The sequence below is a fragment of the Phycodurus eques genome, chromosome 22, assembly GCF_024500275.1.
Source record: "Phycodurus eques isolate BA_2022a chromosome 22, UOR_Pequ_1.1, whole genome shotgun sequence".
NCBI lineage: Eukaryota > Metazoa > Chordata > Actinopteri > Syngnathiformes > Syngnathidae > Phycodurus > Phycodurus eques.
This window is the reverse complement of record NC_084546.1, coordinates 10,443,186-10,460,642: the sequence shown is the minus strand read 5'-3', so window position 1 is coordinate 10,460,642 and position 17,457 is coordinate 10,443,186. Positions and strand designations below refer to the sequence as shown.

Here is a 17,457-nt window from a genome sequence, read left to right as displayed (position 1 = left end):
CTTCCGGTCTGGTGGCGGAAACGCAAAGCTGCTGTGTAATCGTACTATTTAGCCACTAGAGGAGTGATAGTTATAACGATAAAATCCAAATTAAATATGCCGGATTATTTAGGAGATGACCAGAGGAAGACGAAAGAGGAGGACAAGGATGACTCACCAATTAGAGGTATATTTATAAAAAAGCTTTAAACAAGCAAGCGTCTTTGTTTTAATAGTAATTTCAGACATTAGCTGCATTAGCTAAAGTTAGCTAGGTCGGTTTGTACTGAAAAATAAAATCGTGACATTTTCTTCAAAATGTCATTTGTCTTTACTACTCAATACAAACTTAAAGGCCCACTTGTCATAATGCCAGTTCATTGACGTTGTGTTCATCTTCCATCCAGCTTTGGATGAAGGCGACATCGCTCTGCTGAAGACTTATGTGAGTGTCCTCCCAGGAATGATCAGAAGTAATAATCATGAAACATATTGTGCGTTTTCATCATCGTAAATGTTTTTTTGTTGTTGTTGTTTTTTGCATCACTAGGGTCAAAGCACTTACTCCAGACAGATAAAACAAGTGGAGGATGACATCCAACAGCTGCTCAAAAAGATCAACGAGCTTACAGGTGAATTAAACACACTCCTTAAAAAAAAAGACCACTCGTTTGTTTTCCGAAATAGAAACCGTAAACCTTAATGTACACAAACCGCATATAACGTATCAACTCTCTGACTGGGCCAGGTATTAAAGAGTCTGACACGGGGCTGGCACCACCAGCTCTTTGGGATTTGGCTGCTGACAAACAGACCCTTCAAAGTGAACAACCCCTACAAGTTGCAAGGTAATTGGTTATATTTATATACCGGATTTATTTATTAAATATTTATTTATTTATTTATTTATTTTTTTAAGACACACAGTAGGGGTTTCCCAAATATTGGAAATACTTTGCGGAATTGAGAGTGCAAAAATATAAGATGCCAAATTTATTTGGATTTAAGGCTAAAAAACAGAGTCCGTGGACATTAATTTAAATGTGGTACCTGACAGTCAATTAAAATATTAAAATGGCTTGTATGCAGGGGTGTCAAACTCATTATAGTACAGGGGCCACATTGGATCACCAGTGGGCCCAACAAGTATATTCAAGGCCTAAGAAGCTATAAATAACAACTATTCCAAAATTTCCCCATTGTTTTGGTGCAAAATATAAAAAATACATATGGAAAATAGTCACATTTATGATTATCTTGTTTCAAAACCCTAAGTCATATAAACAATCTGAAATGTCTTCACAAAAATGAGTTTCAACAGTATTACAAATCTTTTTTCTTTTTCTCATTTACACGTGCTTCATAGCGATCCAAGGGGATCTATGTACTGTATCTAACTTTTTATAATACAACTTGTTAAGATCTAGAAATCATTCTAAATTTTTATGCATTTCTAGAAGAAGCTGCAGTTATCTGCTTACCTTGTTAATAACTATACATTAAAATACAAGTTGTGGCAGTGCATTAAAAAAAAAATGTTAAAGGGTTCCTCCAAACCAACATCTTTTGAACTGTGATCTCACTGGTGGACCCCCTGCTTTAGCAGTGCAGAATACCGATCTGCATGCTTCAATAGCAGCGGATTTGATTTCAAATAATGTAAACAGTTGCCACCTCAACATTTAGAAATTCATGAAGAGTAAAAACGAGAATGTAGCGCTCCCGGATTGGAAAAGAAATCGGTAAAGCCTGGAGTAAAACATAGTTTGAACTTAAAAGTAGATGTGCGCAACCTGCATTGGCAATGTGTTTTGAGCTTTTTGATTGAAACAGATGCACAAAGATAATTAACGCTGACTCAGAGGACCCCAAATACATCATCAATGTCAAGCAGTTTGCCAAGTTTGTGGTGGACCTGAGCGATCAGGTGGCCCCGACTGACATCGAGGAGGGCATGAGAGTTGGGTGAGGAAGAATAAAAATACAAATTCCTATTAGCTAAGTGACTTCACATTCTGACGCCGACAACTTCATTTTTTGTCGTTTTAGTGTCGACAGAAACAAGTATCAGATCCATATCCCCCTGCCTCCTAAAATTGATCCAACTGTCACCATGATGCAGGTACAAACACAGCGGACGATTTCTACATACAGATTACTTAGTTGTTAATTCACGGCAAATTTACAGTGCTTCTTGCCAAGTGACACAACATTGTTCTCATTGTAGGTGGAGGAGAAACCCGATGTTACCTACAGTGACGTTGGTGGCTGTAAGGAACAGATTGAAAAGCTGAGGGAAGTAGTTGAGACCCCCCTGCTTCATGTGAGTAGCGCACTTGAACGCTCTGGATTAGTCCAAGACCAAAAGCTGTTGATGCCACAATCCAATTAAAATCCAAATAAATGTTGCCCGATATGCGGATTATTCTAACTTGATACGATTATGATCCGATCAGCGAATTCCAAGTCCGATGAGTTATTCGATTGTGTGTTTTCTTTCACCAGCCTGAGCGGTTCGTCAACCTGGGCATCGAGCCTCCGAAAGGCGTGCTGCTGTTCGGACCACCTGGCACCGGAAAGACCCTGTGTGCCCGTGCCGTGGCCAACCGGACGGATGCCTGCTTCATTCGAGTCATCGGCTCTGAACTGGTGCAGAAGTATGTGGGCGAGGTGAGAGCGCCAAGATTAAATCAAATCATATATACTGCCAAGATGTTTTTTTTTAATTTAATTTTTTTTTTTTTTTTTTATTATTAATCCTAACAAATGAATTTCCGTTCATCTAGGGAGCACGGATGGTGCGTGAGCTCTTTGAGATGGCCAGGACCAAGAAGGCTTGTCTCATCTTTTTTGATGAAATTGATGCCATTGGAGGTATGGTGTCCACTTCAAGTTATACATTCATTCATCAAATGATTAAACTATGAGAAGTCAGATTGTTGTGGGGGGGTGGGGGGAGTAATCTTTAAAAAATTAAGTATAAGGCATTCTTTCGAGAACACAGATATTTTTCTCCAGGGAAAAGTGAATCCTACGAGAATAAAGTTGTGATTTCTTAAATATTAAAGTTACACGTTGGTATGGGTTTTATCTATTGTATAGCATAGTATAACTGGGAGATATGAAAATAATAAAATAGTCAAGTCTTTTGACACTAACAGATTATTATTATTGTCAAGACTTTCATGTAAATGTGCAGGATTTAATTTTGCCTGATGATTGTATAGACACGAATTATACGGGGTTTTCAAATGTTTTAAATTCACCTTTTAAAACTAGTTTTTATTTTCATTGACTAAAAAACATTTTTTTTGTAATATTGTGACTCTTTTCCCTTTATTTTCAGTGTGACCTGAACACTCCTTGCTAATGCTATTTCCTCTTCTGTTTTAGGCGCACGTTTCGACGACGGCGCCGGCGGGGACAACGAGGTGCAGAGGACCATGCTGGAGCTCATCAACCAGCTGGACGGCTTCGACCCGCGCGGCAACATCAAAGTGCTGATGGCCACCAACAGACCTGACACCCTGGATCCAGCCTTGATGAGACCCGGACGTTTGGATAGGAAGATTGAGTTCAGCTTGCCTGATCTTGAGGTGGGTCACTCTCACAATTCACCAAAAACCTAAATATTCTATTTCCTCACATATGAAATGATTTTCTCTCCTCCTTTTTGGGGGCTTCAGGGTCGCACACACATCTTCAAGATTCATGCTCGTTCCATGAGCGTGGAGAGAGACATTCGCTTTGAGCTGCTCGCTCGCCTCTGTCCCAACAGCACAGGTTACAAAAATAAAAAATAAATAAAATACCTGAATGTAGTTGAAACAGTTGACAAATTTGCCTTTCTGACGTCGAATGTTTTGATGTTCTTGCCAGGTGCTGAGATTCGCAGTGTGTGCACAGAAGCCGGCATGTTCGCAATCAGAGCTCGCAGGAAGATTGCCACTGAGAAGGACTTCTTGGAGGCCGTTAACAAAGTCATCAAATCTTACGCCAAGTTCAGCGCCACCCCAAGATACATGACCTACAATTAAGCGTGTATGAGTGTTTTCCAGTTTGGCTTTTTACTTCTAGCAAGTAGCCAAGAAATAATGTCTTTTTTGTTGTCAGATGTGAAAAATAAAAATTTACTCCACGAGTCCTAAGATTAATTTTTAAAGAAATATTTCCATAGTAAGCATCTGCCAGTACCGAATGCATCTCAAAATATGAAAACACTGAGATGTTCTTGAAAATAGACATTTACTAGAGATGCATTTACGAAACAAATCTCTGACCATGTTTGCAGCTGTTTTAACACATTACACACACATATATGCAGCACAATGCAATACTGCAGTGTAACAATAAGGACATTTGTCTTAAGGATGGATTTGTTCAAATCCTGGGCATTTCAACAAAAGCCCTTGAGTGCTTCATGACAGTGCAAAGAACAACAGCGCCATATTCAATTTGAATGATCTTCACAGTTGTATCCGCTTGTGATATTAGGTGGGGAATGTTGACAGTGCAACACGGCGTCATGAAGGGTGGGGAACACCATCTCTGGGCTTGTAACTCCAGTGAAGAACTGCAACTGGTCCAGCTCAGACAGCAGACTTCCTAGTTGACCCAAGCAGAAATGTGTCAGATCAGAGTTAAATAACCTCATCAAATAGTGGGTTACGTTCAATTAGATGGTATACCCTGTTAATTACTAGGTGTGTCCGGAAGACACAAGCTTCCTTTTCCCCCACCCGCTTCATTGGTGCCACTAGGGAGTCTCACTATAAACACCTACTTCTTGAAAGAAAGAAAAAAAAAAACCAGAAATTGTCCCTTTTAAGTGTGGAAATACAGTAAGGATGAGGCTAATTATGCCATATCACTGCCAAAACAACAATAGAAACATCTGCAACTTACTGCAAGGTGCTTTTCTTAAGTTAGAAGTGGGCTGGAATAGTTTGGGCAGTCACAATTTAAGAGCTGCATGACAAAGCTGCTGTTTTTCAGAGTCTGGGAAGTAAACACACTCGCACGACTGTTCCCCCCCCCCCCCCCCCCCCCCCCCCGAAATGAGTCTTTTTGATTGGCTCGTAAAGGCTACATGCGTGGTCATGTGACTGCCTAGTGTCATCTGATTGGAGCAATGGGCACCCTATGTGGAAGTCAAACATGGAGTCTAAAAATAGACACGCACACGCAGGAATGGATAAATAAAAGTAGCGAATGGGATGTCGATCATTGTAACCGAGTAAAAGTATTGATCCTCCTTCACATAAATAATCAAACCCAATGTCCTTGAGACTTACATTTAATACATTGGCCTTAAATACATTGGAACACAATCCATTCAATGACGCTCAATATGAGGCGACACACATGGTGCTGGTTTGAACGTCAAAAGTTTCGTTGACTTTTGAGGCATACATTTCAAAGGACATTTTTGTTTTGCCTCCCACCTGTATCAATTTTAGGAAGGTCCACTGTACCGTCAACATCTGTCATGATTACTTACTGTTGCATCCAGCTATGACAACTCGAACATCTACTGCTGCATACTCCTGAACGACCTGCAGGCATGCACAGTTGGCGTATGGGCCATTAGCATACATCGTTTTTTTCAAAATCAGTGCTGCAGCAATGAACTTAGAATGAAGCATCAAGCATTGAGATATACTTTGTCGCACACATGTTGCACATAGTACCCTCAAGTTGACTTAACTGACTAAATTAATAACCTGTTTGATGGCTTTGGCTCCCACAGAGTCAATAAAGCCAGTGTGGGTCCAGTCCAGGATGATGGAGTGGACGGAGCTGAAAGACTGAAGGAAGGCAACCTCCTCGGACTCTGCCTCTCTAAGACCTTCTCCTAGACGGCCATTTGTCTGCTCTCCCATTGTTTTGTTAAAGGACAAAACCTCGTGCGTCATACCTCGTTCCTTGTCATAAAAAGAAAATGCATATTTTCAGACTTAACATGAACTAACTAAGCAAAATATTTTTGGAGAAACAAAAACAGTACATCAACAAAATTTGTATAATGAAACTTGCGGGGTTCCCTTACTTTATACAGTGGGAGGGAAAAGTATACAGTATACTACATTTTAGAAATGTGTAAGTAAGTATTACTCAAAAGTATTAGTAAGTCACTTAAATTGATACTAGTACAAGATATTTTTTGTTGTACTGAAAAGCTACTTTTTCCTCCTCACCCGCAGGTTTTTCAGTCCTGTCAGTACATGACACAATTGCTGTTGCAAAAGCAAATCGACAGCGCAATACATATTTAACCAGTACAGACATGTTGCATATTAGTCAGGCAACACACAAAGTCGTCAACCTACCTCAGTGTGTGTCTTTGGCAAACGCGTCACACCGCTGTTGGCCTTTTGTTTTTTCTGAGCTTTTCTGGCAGCTTGTATGCATTCTGGGTTTACACCGGTCTGTAAAACAAAAGCATGCCAAAGATAAGTTCCAAAATGTAGCCCATAAAAGTAAGTTTCCAAATAAGAACAGCTCCAGCTCAGAGCTCCTGAAATATGGCAAGCAGAGAGTTGGGATCACATATTAACCAGCTCCCCGGCGTGATTTCCAGCTCAATGAACATCTAAAGGCTGGTGATGAAAATTTACCAGAACAGGCTGTTGCTACACGTGATGGGATAATAATGTACAGTCTTTTGAGTTGGTGTAGTAGAATGTGACCAATTACCAAAGGCTGTTCTCGTATGCTGTTCCAAGTACAGCAACTGTCAATTCTCAACAATACGAGTACACCCCGCTTTTGACGATCCATTTCTCAGCGAATACGACAATATGGAAGAAGGATTATGAAGAACGACATTCGCGCGGACTTCAAGGACATTCTGGCCCACTAGTATGATGACATTCGTATGCAGTTAAAAATGTTGGATGTGGCAAAAACATTAAAGTGGCAAAACTTTGACTGTGGAATGCATTATTTAAATTTCACTGTTTCCTTGGGACACATTTTACTCAAATTCAAACACAACTGCGGTTATACGTTCCACCACGGTTTAAGTATTGTGGCTCTTGAAAAGGTGGTTTATTTTCTATACCGTACATACCAATAACAGAGTGGTTTAAATTGTGTTCACACACCCGTGTACCAGTCCCAAGTTAACGAGGATTACCTTCTCTTTGAGAGCGCTCACATAAAGGTCACTGTTGGCAAAGTAGATTGACGAGTTGGAGTGGAAAATCTTAATCCTCTCGCATTCCACCGCCTTGGTACAAGACAAATCACAGGTCGTCAATGTTAAGGGTGTTGGTGGGAACTTGGCCAGTGGACTCTCTTCTCAGCGCAACTCAATTTTCTCGACTAACCTCTTCATATTCGTCCACATCATAGTACAGTCCCGTGCTGGGAACCTGCCCGAGGACAGCATTTTTCGGGCTGCGGGACAAAACACACAGATTGCACCTTGAACCTGAATCACATGAAATTGTGAACACAATAAATAATTATATGATTGTCAAACTGAATATACGGACCTCTGTGTTCTATAGATGACTGTCAGTAAAGCAAATGCAATGGCCGAAAGAAGGCCATAATCCAAGCCCAATAGCACAGATGCCACAAAGGTCACCAGCCAGATGGCCTGATCAAGGAAAAAAATTCTGTTCATCTACTTTTCAGTATGCACATTATTCATAATGAGCCAGGACTACCTTGCAAGAATACAAGTTCAGAATCCAGCAACTCAAGCTTTAGCTGATAGGCTTGGGGGAAAAGAAATACAATAGAATTCTGCATTCTAAGAGGAGCCATGAGCTGCGATATATTATCAGTTCCTTCAGCTTGGTTGTTTTTCCATTTCAGGGTTGGTATCACTTCGGATTTTCATCAACGCCGAACAAAAGTTTACAAAACCTGAAAACAAAAGTGGAGCCCTCGATTTGTTTGTCCATCTCTCTGTTAGTTAGCAGGCTACTTCCAAGTTAATGGAGGATGACCAACAGATGGAAGGTCTATTATGATTCGGAGGGGTGGATGGTTCCATCGATGGCATAATGACCCCAAAAAAGTGTCTACAGTGTCTGCACCTTTATCCAGATCCTCAGCGAGATATAATAGATTCTTCCTTGATCTATGCACCACCTCTCTACAAAGTTTTGTGGTTTTGTATTTTTGCATATTGCTGTTAAATGTATCAGTCCTCCTATTAAGTCTTTTACACTGTCTACATGACTGATGTGGAAAAAGGTGGACTTTTGCATTCTTCATGTATCCATCTATTTTCTATACCGCTTGTTCTCATTAGGGTCAAGGTTAGGCTATCGCAGCTGACTTTGGGTGCATTCGCATTTACATTCAACCTATGGACAATTGGGCAACACCAAAAAAAAAAAAAAAAAAAGTCTTCAATAAACCACGTTGCTGCATTACGTTACATGCACGTCGGTGGAATGTGGGAGGAAGACGGAATACCAGGAAAAAAGCGGATCAACAAAGCATAAGGAAAGGAGAACATTAAGGGGTGGAAGGTAATCAGACACCATTAAATTTGAATCTACAGTTAGCAACAATGTTCAATTGAGGTCTTCCACAATGGTAAAGTAGTTCATACCAAACAATGTTAGAGTGCACCACCTTATTTTACTGTACAAGCACTGTATAGTGTATGCATTGTTTTCTTTGACTGACCAGTTCAATCTTGCTGGTTCTCCACAGAGCTGGGATGTCTCGGAACTGTTTGAACATCCCCAGGAGGTTGACCATGATGATGGCTGCCAATGCGGTCTGGGTCACAGAAAAGACAAAAGCTGCTGCTGATAACTTGCGATGTAGCAGTGATTCCCACCCAGGGTGCTGTGGCACCCTGATATGCCGTACGAGACCAACAGGGGTGCAGCGGGAAATTAACCAATTTCACTTAATTTGTCTGAAAATGATTATCAATTACTTTGCTCATCTATCTACTGTATCTATACCAGTGAAAGGCAGAACAATTAAATGCTATTCCATGAGATGGAAGAAGATACAATAAACAAAACAAGTCATGGCTTCCTGTGAGTAACGTAATTTCTTGAGTATAATGCAATTTTTTTTTTTCCACCAAAAATTGTCAAGTCTATAGTGCGCATTATACATAAGGTAGAGGGGAAAACGGGAAAAACGTTCACATTTTACAAATGTATGCCACCATCTAGAGGTTATGAAAAAGCTGTACACTTTAATTCCAAGATGCCATCCCCACCTAGAGGTTCTGAGAAAAGTGTACACTTTCATTCTAATATGCCACCACCACCTAGAGGTTATGAAAAAGGTGTAGCCAACACTTTCATTCCAATATGACAGGGGTACGTGTGACTGCATATATGTACAGTTGTGCTCAAAAATTTAGATACCCTGAAAGAATGTGTAATATTTTTATTTATTTATTTTTTAAATAAGAGTGATGGCTGAACAACAACCATCATCAATTTCTTTATAGCTATGTTTTGTTTAATGATAATGCTTTTCTGAAATGCTTGAGAGTTTAATTTTAATCCCATTAAAATCAAATTAAATGCGTTTCACCTGGCCCTTCATGTTTTCTTTAATTGTACCCATCTTACAAATTCTACCTGGGTAATCAAACATATGAGCACAACTGTGTGTTTTCTCATTTACTAAATAAAAGTTGGGCTGTCAATTTCAAAATAAGAGCAAGAAAAGTTTTACATGTTCAAATAAAGTTCTTAACGTCAGAATAGGTCTTTGGAAAAAACGAACAAAATACAGATAATACTTCATGTTTAGATCATATGGGTAGAAGCAAAATCATCCATTGTAAGATGCATTACACATTGGTAGAAGGCTTTTCCAGAATTTTGAGGTCAACTTTGGGGGTGCGCATTATCCATGAGAAATTACGGTAAATCAGATTTGTGGTCCAGATTTTACACTGGGTAAATCAATTTGTGAGTACATTGAGACGAGACCATCATTATTTCAGTATTTTGTTTGGGGGTGTGCCATGAGATTTTGTTTTTTGAATTTAAACTGTCACCTGTGGGAGCGGCTCAAAGACAAAACCAATGGCGACGATCACCAGTAGCACCAAGAGAGACCCTAGCAGGCCTGCAATCTGAAGCGAACAAACAGAAATGACAGTCATCATAATGTCGCATCATCATTACGGTTTTACAATACCAATTTCACAAATTACCTGTGTTTTGCCCCCTGTGCTCTCCTGCACCAGGCTCCTTGACATGGAGCAAGTGATGGTGAATGTTTGGAAGAAAGAGCTGATGAAGTTACACAGGCCAAGGGCCATCAACTCCTGCAGAGAAAGCAAGGGTTAGTATTTGAGGATCTATACTATTAATTGCAATATGACCCGTTGCTAGATAGGAAGTCTTTACAAGAGAAAACGGTCACAGTATGCACTGTTGACTCACGGTAAGAAAAATCATGGGAATTTTGTCAAGGACTGACCTTGACACCCGAGATCCATTCAGATGTTTATAAACATTAAGTGTTCTTGCATTGTCATGGGGGGAAAAAAGGAATCCTTAAATTTGCTACTATAATTTAGTGGTAGAGTACATGTATTCACAACTGAGATGATTGAGATGTGTTATGAGCTCGTTTTGCACTAAATAAAAGCCTAAATCAGTCATCCAACGAGGCAGGTTTAACTTCTGATTTACAATGTTTACGAGAATGCAGGGACTACTTGGATTATCTAGATGACCAACAAGCAATGCAGAGACCGGTCCGACAAGTCTTGAATCAACCCTGTGAATTACATTGTTGACATAGCATTGTTGCCCGCTTTTCGTATGTACCAATAAGATGCACTGGAGAGTTACGCTTGAGATAAGACTTACCAAAGTCTCGCAAGGAGGAAACCCAACACACACATCTCGACAAATTTTAATTACTTTAGTGTTTTGGCATCTGGTAGTTTTCATTAGGAAAAAGGTAATTTGTGTGGTGCCAGCTATGGAACTATTTACAGAATACTGGAGTGCGCAAAGTCAGGTGAGCCATATGTGAACTTAAACTATGCCCTGTTTGTGAACCACATCTGGAGAGAATTCTTTCCTGACATATGCACTCCTGGCAGTCATCAGACTTAATTATCTTGCTACTTTATAAAAAAATAAAATAAAAAAAATAAAATAAAAAACAGCCTGATGGTAAACAAGCTGATTCATGTTAAATGTCAGTAGATCCTTAGTTTTCCGCACCTGATTACTGTCCACAGTGTAGTTATGCTTCAGGGCAAAGATTTTGGCCAGCGAGATTCCCATGGAGAAGCCGACAATCGCAATAGCGAAGGAGTCGGTGGCCAAATTGGGGAACAGAGAGAAGTCTGGGGCGACCGGTGGGAGAAGCCTGACAACACACAAGAGGACGCTAGTAGCATTTTTCACGTACGATACATTTCAGCTCTAGGATATTCTCCATTGTGATTTGATTTTGAAGTTGGTCAGAAATCACATTGGGCAATTGAGTTACATCATGTAATAACATTGCAAAAAAAACAACCCCGTTAAGAAAATCTATACAGTACGTTTATCAGAATCAGAATCAGAATCATCTTTATTTGCCAAGTATGTCCAAAACACACAAGGAATTTGTCTCCGGTAGTTGGAGCCGCTCTAGTACAACAAACAGTCAATTTACAGAACACTTTGGGGACATAAAGACATTGACAAAAAATGGGTTTAACGTCATAGGCTCAGATAAAACGTACCGTATTTTCACGACCATAAGGCGCACTTAAAAGTCTTACATTTTCTCCAAATTGGACGGGGCGCCTTATGTGTGCACCGAGTTCCAAAATCTATAAATCTTGTTGTGTGATGAGCGCGCCGCTTGACCTTTTTTTTTTTTTTTTTTTTTTTTTTTTTTTTTTTTTAAAAAGCATTTCCTGCCGACACACTGCTTACACAGAGGAAAAGCGGACGTGGCTGAGGACACGGGAAGGGTGCGTGAAGGAGAACGCTAAAGCCACCCCCCCAGTAGGTATATAGCGCCAGGGTGTGCATTGAGCAAAACAACATCGGTTTGGCTAAAGACCCCCGAAAATGGCACCTACAAAGAGACACGCTTACGAAGCACAGCTTAAGCTGCAAGCTGTCAGTTCCACGGAGGAACATGGGAATCGAGCAGCCGCGAGAGAATTCAAGAGCAACGAATCCACGGTTCACAAGTTGAGGAAGCAGGAAAACGAGCTTCGCCAAGTCAAGAAGACAAAGCTGAGTTTCCGCGGAAAAAAAGAAAAACAAAATGCGGAAATAAGGCGAGGTGGCCCGAGTTGGAAGAGCAACTCGAGCAATGGATTAATGAGCAATGAACAGCCGGGAGAATCGTCTCAAGTCACCATTCCAAGTCACCAAGTGAGGAAGCTTGCCATCATTCCGGGAGGCTTGAGTAAGGAACTCCGACCGCTGGGCGTCCGTGTAAACAGGGCGTTCAAAGTGAAGTTGCGAGCGGCGTGGAAGCGATGGATATCACATAACTAAATAGATACCATAAACACCCAGAGATATAAGCACAGACACAAGATGTGTGGACTCTTACCCAGTCGGTATCTTCCCAACCACATCAACCTTATATCGACCTGCCAATGTCATCCCATAAGAGACGCCGGTTGACACGATTACCACAATAATCTCCCCAGGAATAGGGATGGGTAGCTTTTTTTTGAAGCGCTCGTTGAGGTCTTTGATCACATACAGAAAGACGAGACACACGAGGCCCAGGATGAGCGTGGCGACGTTAGTGCTGGTAATGTCACCAAGTACCGCCTTAATGCTCTGGAATGAGAGAGGGCAATCGATAAGGTTGATCAAAAACAATTCTCAAGTCCTGAATGTATACACATATATAAACTTACAAATATAACAGAGAGGGGTCCACTGAAACGCTTTGTTTTCACTCCCAGCAAGTATTTTAACTGAGACACCACTACGTGCACGGCGGCCGCTGTCGTGAAGCCTCGCACCAGGGGCTCTGTGAGGTAAATTGCCACAAAGCCAAACCTGAGAATACCTAAAAGAATCTAAAAGAGAAAAGGACAACGGCATTTCTTCGAGGCTTTCTTCAAATGACAAAGCCAAAGCAGCAATGGAGTCATGGACACACTGACCTGAATGATTCCCACCAGGGTTGTGAGCACCACAGCCACCTGAACCCTCCTGGCGTCACGATCCGCCACACTGAAGATGGCGGAATCGTTTGTCCCATTGACAGCTGGCCTGTGAGAGTCGGGAACCTCCCTGACCACAACACTTCCAATCATCAGGCTTATTACTGCAAAGGTGCCTGCAAATCGCACACATGGACAAATTTCACTTCAATTTATTCACTTATTGAATACATATGCATTCATTTTCCAACATTGCAGTGTTGTCTTGGCAAATGATTATGGTAAACTACACAATATGATTCATCATGTACTACTGCACATATTCATACAAATGTGGTTAGCAAGAACATTTTACAAACCATTTCAAATGATACATGTGTAGGGGTGCAGTCAATGACTGCTTAGTGTTTCCTGTTTCAGAATTGCTACATTTATGTTGGGTTTGTTTGTTCTACACGCGAAGCCACTGTCGTCTTTGACCACAGGACAACGCAATGCACGACACCAAACCTGAGCACACAAACATTATCATCTCCACTGCCACATTAAATGAATACACTTGAGAGTCTGCCTGCATGTGCACATTTAAAACTAAAAGCTCCTCTTACCCTTCAACCTAAAAAAGCATCTCGGGTATTCCCACCACCTCTGCCAAAAGTGAAGAGATTATTTTCCCCGAGCACCTTATTCTCAGGCTATATTTAAAGTTAAGTAAATAAAAGCTTCAGTTCTTTGTTTAAAAGTTGAACGTGTTTGGTTTAGCATCCCGATTAAAAAAAACAAAAACAAAAAAAACATGCCACTCCAGATTTTTATACTCTGTGCAATTGCAATTTATTGCTAATTTCCATACCGGCAACAGTACATTTATAATACAGTATTGTTTTTTTCCCCCCTCACCTATGGATATGTGCCTGGATGTGCCAAAGAAAGTGTAGAGCAGAACAGGGTAGAACGATGAGTACAGACCATAAACTGGAGGCACAGCAGCCAGCATTGCATAGGCAAGACCTTTGGTACGGGGGAGAGAGGGAGAGAGAGGGAGGGGGGGGGGGGAGAGAGAGAGAGAGAGAGAGAGAGAGAAATAAACTGTTGAATTCGTTAGCAAAACTGTCGTCGCAAGTGACAGAGATAGCAAACACAAAGCAAGCAGGGCGCAACAAACAGCACCTCAGGAGTTGGCAACACATCATTCATTGTTATTCCAGATGATTCTCATGTTTGCTGGACAGGAAAACTGCTGCTGAGACTGGAGGCTGCTCACCTTGAGGGAGCTGCACAACTCCTGTGCTAAGTCCTGAGACCACATCGTGAAACAGGTATTCCCTGACCGGGTAGTTTGGCAGCCATACGAGAATAGGCAGGAAGCCGAGAACTGCTGCCTTTGCCCGCTGAGAAGAACACCTAAGTAAAGAGAGAAGAGGATTTATTTCGTTATTGATTGCAGAATACAAGAAAAAAATATATTGTTTTGCTTACCTATGATCATAAGTGTTGGGAAATAACTAATTACATGTAACAAGATCACATAATTTTACGACACAACTTATGTAATTGTAATCTATTGCATTCATGGGACAAAATGTGCAATTAAATTGCTGTTGCATCTGGAAGTTTCCATGATTACAATTTTAGTTACTGTTCAAAAATAGCCGCAAAAGCGCAGATTTTCTTTTTTTTTTTCATATCACTTTCTGCTTCTAAAGTAGTGTCAAACATGACATACTTTTCCAAACATGATCTCAAAGTGCGGTACGATCTATTAGTCTGTCTGAGATTTTGAAAAGGTTAAACTCATAGTTACACTTTTGAAAAAAGAACATCGACTTTTGAACACTTTCATCTTAAAACTTTGGACATTTCTTTATGCAACATTCACTCATCAGGGTTGCCATATAAAGAGATACTGTTTCAATTGTGCACATTTGTCATTAGGTCAACATGGTATGGTCTTGTAGTTTTTCAGTTGATGTACACATAATCCAAGAAACATTTCTTATTGCCGTATGTATTTAGTATTTACATTTGATCACGTTTTGTTATTAGTTTATTATTTGTGTAAAGAACAAATATGTGGTGAATTCCAAAACAATCATCTATGGTATCCACTTTTTAGAGCATAGGTGTCAAAATCAAGGCCCGGGGGCCAGATGCGGCCAGCCACATCATTTTATATGGCCGGCGAAAGCAAATCATGCTCTTCAACTTCTGTGATTTTTCCTAAAATCTGTACCCAAATTCCAAATTGTCATAATAATAAACAATAGCGTTGAGATATTCCATTTTTCTGTGACCAATGCCTTCTTCTGCAGTAACTTAAACAATATCCTGTTGATACATTCATTCTGTTCAGATCCTGTCCCAGATGAGTTCAGGCAAAAAGCGGAGTACACCCCGGACTGGTCGCCAGTCAATTAAAGGGCACGAATACAGACAGAATGCCTTAGACACTCACATTACACCACCCCTGAGAAGAGGAATTTAACCCACACTACCTGCACGGAGGTCAGGCGAGTGAATTACATAAATGTCACCTATAAAACATATTGTAATAGGGATGGTTTCACTCTTGAACAGATTATTTAAAGCATAAGTGATTCAGATGGGGGAAATTGTTTGAAATGAGAACAAATTGAACAGATGGCCAGCATCCAAGAACAAATGGTGGTCAAAATTGGACTTCCACTACATATAACGGCTCCACTTATCACAACTCAAGCAATTTCCTTTCTCGACTTACCGGAAATACAGTGCAAGCTTCTGCCGGGCGGTGGTGGTTTTCTCTTTGCAGTGGAGGAGCCGTGACCTGAGGTGGGCCTCGTCGTAGACGGGCCGCTCAATCTTGTACATCAGCAGCCTGTCTGCATCATTCACCTGGACTGCCGCCGCTTCTTCTTCTTCTTCTTCTGGCTCCATCAGCAGTTTTTGGGTTTATTTCCAGTCTGTCTTCATTCCTTTGACTGATCCGTACAAACAATACTTCAACTCTGACAGTGAAGGAACAAACGAATACATCTCAATTTGCTTTGCTTGGTTGTGTAATTATTATTATTTTTTCATGTTTCTGCTTATAAAAGAGACTTTAGTTGAACATAGAACAATCATTTGCACATGGGGGTGATGTATGTAAAGATAAATACATAGATTTCCCTCTCAGTCTCTTACTAAAATGGAACCACTTATTAAATATAATTATATACAATATTAAAACGTGGGTGCTGTGGACTTAATAAGAGTAAAAGTCAGTTGACAGCCACTAGCTTCTAGTATTCCTGCCACTTCGTTAGCTAGCTAACATGGCATTAAAACGTGTTTTTAGCAAGACAGCGAGGGGTTAAGAAATCAATTAAACAACCTGTCTGACCTGAACACTTTTCTTTTTACTTTCGTAATGTAAAATAACACAAGGGTGATAGTAAAAAAATATATTAAAAAAATAAAATAAAATAGTGATAATAATAAAAGAAGGGCTCGGAGACTCTTACCTCCTCTCCTCCAGCTCCCGTTAGGATGCTGCGGGCTAAACGTGAACTTTATAAGTGTGACCTTATTTTGAGTTAAAGTTTAACAGAAGTACCATGATTCGAGGACGGCGATGATTAAGGATTCGACCGCTTGCAAAATGACAAGAGATCGCCTCATTGGAAGTGATGAGCCACTAGGTTGAGAATTTAGCGTTCACTTCCGGTTTGTGAGACGAGTGTTACGATGCGTTCTCGTGGTGTTCTTGGGTCAAATTGTTGAACGTGTCAAATCGGATTCACGAAAATACGACTGTTGCGTAACACTCGGTTTTATAGCTAAAATAATTAGTCCGTAAAACGTGTTTAAAAAAAACAATGTATCCGTTTGCTTCCATTTCTGTGCCGCAGATTATAGTTGAAGTAAGTTGTCTTCACTTTGACGAATCTGTTGCTACTTGGTGACCGGTGACGACAGTAAACATATGATAATAATAATATGTTATTTATTTATTTATTATTTTATTTTATCTTTTAATTCTTTACCTAAAAAACTGGCCTTTTACAGGGGTCAAAAACACATTTTGGGGCTCCATGAAATAGAACTTTGGGCCTCTCCATGTCAATACCACAAATTGAAAATATTATTTTGGGGTCCCTGTCAGTCAAGGGTCATTACAATTGTCACGCCACCACACACTTAGTGATGAGTTCCATATTATGAGGCCCATACAATATTATCTGACTCATGAGCGTGGGTGCCTGCCTAGCCACCACTTGTACCACAAAACGAGCATTGGATTCCCCCTTAGAATGCAATGACAATGCAGCACAGTACAGTGGAACACAGTGCAACAGTGTTGCAAGTGAAAACAATTAAATATTACAATGAGTTGAATTTAGGTGGGGGGTGGGAATCAAGGT

The 17,457-nt window shown here is 40.4% G+C and overlaps 2 protein-coding genes across 3 annotated transcripts; one reads left to right on the top strand and one right to left on the bottom strand.

The window, feature by feature from the left end:
- Window positions 1–17: 17 nt before the first annotated feature.
- On the top strand, window positions 18–4,120 carry psmc2 (proteasome 26S subunit, ATPase 2). The gene is made up of 12 exons (XM_061667380.1): window positions 18–166; window positions 387–424; window positions 530–611; window positions 728–827; window positions 1,813–1,944; window positions 2,029–2,101; window positions 2,207–2,302; window positions 2,485–2,649; window positions 2,766–2,853; window positions 3,373–3,575; window positions 3,666–3,762; window positions 3,859–4,120. The coding sequence occupies exons 1-12, from the start codon at window positions 97–99 to the stop codon at window positions 4,014–4,016; spliced, it is 1,302 nt and encodes a 433-aa protein (XP_061523364.1). The 5' UTR covers window positions 18–96; the 3' UTR covers window positions 4,017–4,120.
- An 87-nt stretch (window positions 4,121–4,207) lies between these two features.
- slc26a5 (solute carrier family 26 member 5) lies at window positions 4,208–16,790 on the bottom strand. 2 transcript variants are annotated; one of them, XM_061667377.1, is made up of 18 exons: window positions 16,558–16,790; window positions 15,813–16,059; window positions 14,337–14,476; window positions 13,973–14,083; window positions 13,073–13,248; window positions 12,821–12,985; window positions 12,505–12,740; window positions 11,166–11,313; window positions 10,139–10,252; window positions 9,980–10,057; window positions 8,632–8,727; window positions 7,479–7,585; window positions 7,311–7,380; window positions 7,118–7,210; window positions 6,309–6,407; window positions 5,703–5,903; window positions 5,480–5,534; window positions 4,208–4,584 (listed from the first exon to the last, which is right to left on the bottom strand). In XM_061667377.1, exons 2-18 carry the CDS (start codon window positions 15,986–15,988, stop codon window positions 4,430–4,432), a joined length of 2,220 nt encoding a protein of 739 aa, XP_061523361.1. In that variant the 5' UTR covers window positions 15,989–16,059; window positions 16,558–16,790; the 3' UTR covers window positions 4,208–4,429. The 2 variants fall into 2 exon arrangements, with proteins under 2 accessions (XP_061523361.1, XP_061523362.1); XM_061667378.1 differs by having other exon boundaries at window positions 15,813–16,032.
- Between the last annotated feature and the right edge of the window lie 667 nt (window positions 16,791–17,457).

Bases quoted from the DNA above. Each gene is read 5' to 3' on its own strand.
- psmc2 (XM_061667380.1), top strand. From the start codon at position 97: ATGCCGGATTATTTAGGAGATGACCAGAGGAAGACGAAAGAGGAGGAC. The intron at 612-727 runs GTGAATTAAACA...TGACTGGGCCAG, and splicing joins AAAGATCAACGAGCTTACAG to GTATTAAAGAGTCTGACACG. The intron at 2,854-3,372 runs GTATGGTGTCCA...CTTCTGTTTTAG, and splicing joins TGAAATTGATGCCATTGGAG to GCGCACGTTTCGACGACGGC.
- slc26a5 (XM_061667377.1), bottom strand. From the start codon at position 15,988: ATGGAGCCAGAAGAAGAAGAAGAAGAAGCGGCGGCAGTCCAGGTGAAT. The intron at 12,741-12,820 runs GTAAGTTTATAT...CTCTCATTCCAG, and splicing joins GACCCCTCTCTGTTATATTT to AGCATTAAGGCGGTACTTGG. The intron at 10,058-10,138 runs GTAATTTGTGAA...TGTTCGCTTCAG, and splicing joins GCACAGGGGGCAAAACACAG to ATTGCAGGCCTGCTAGGGTC.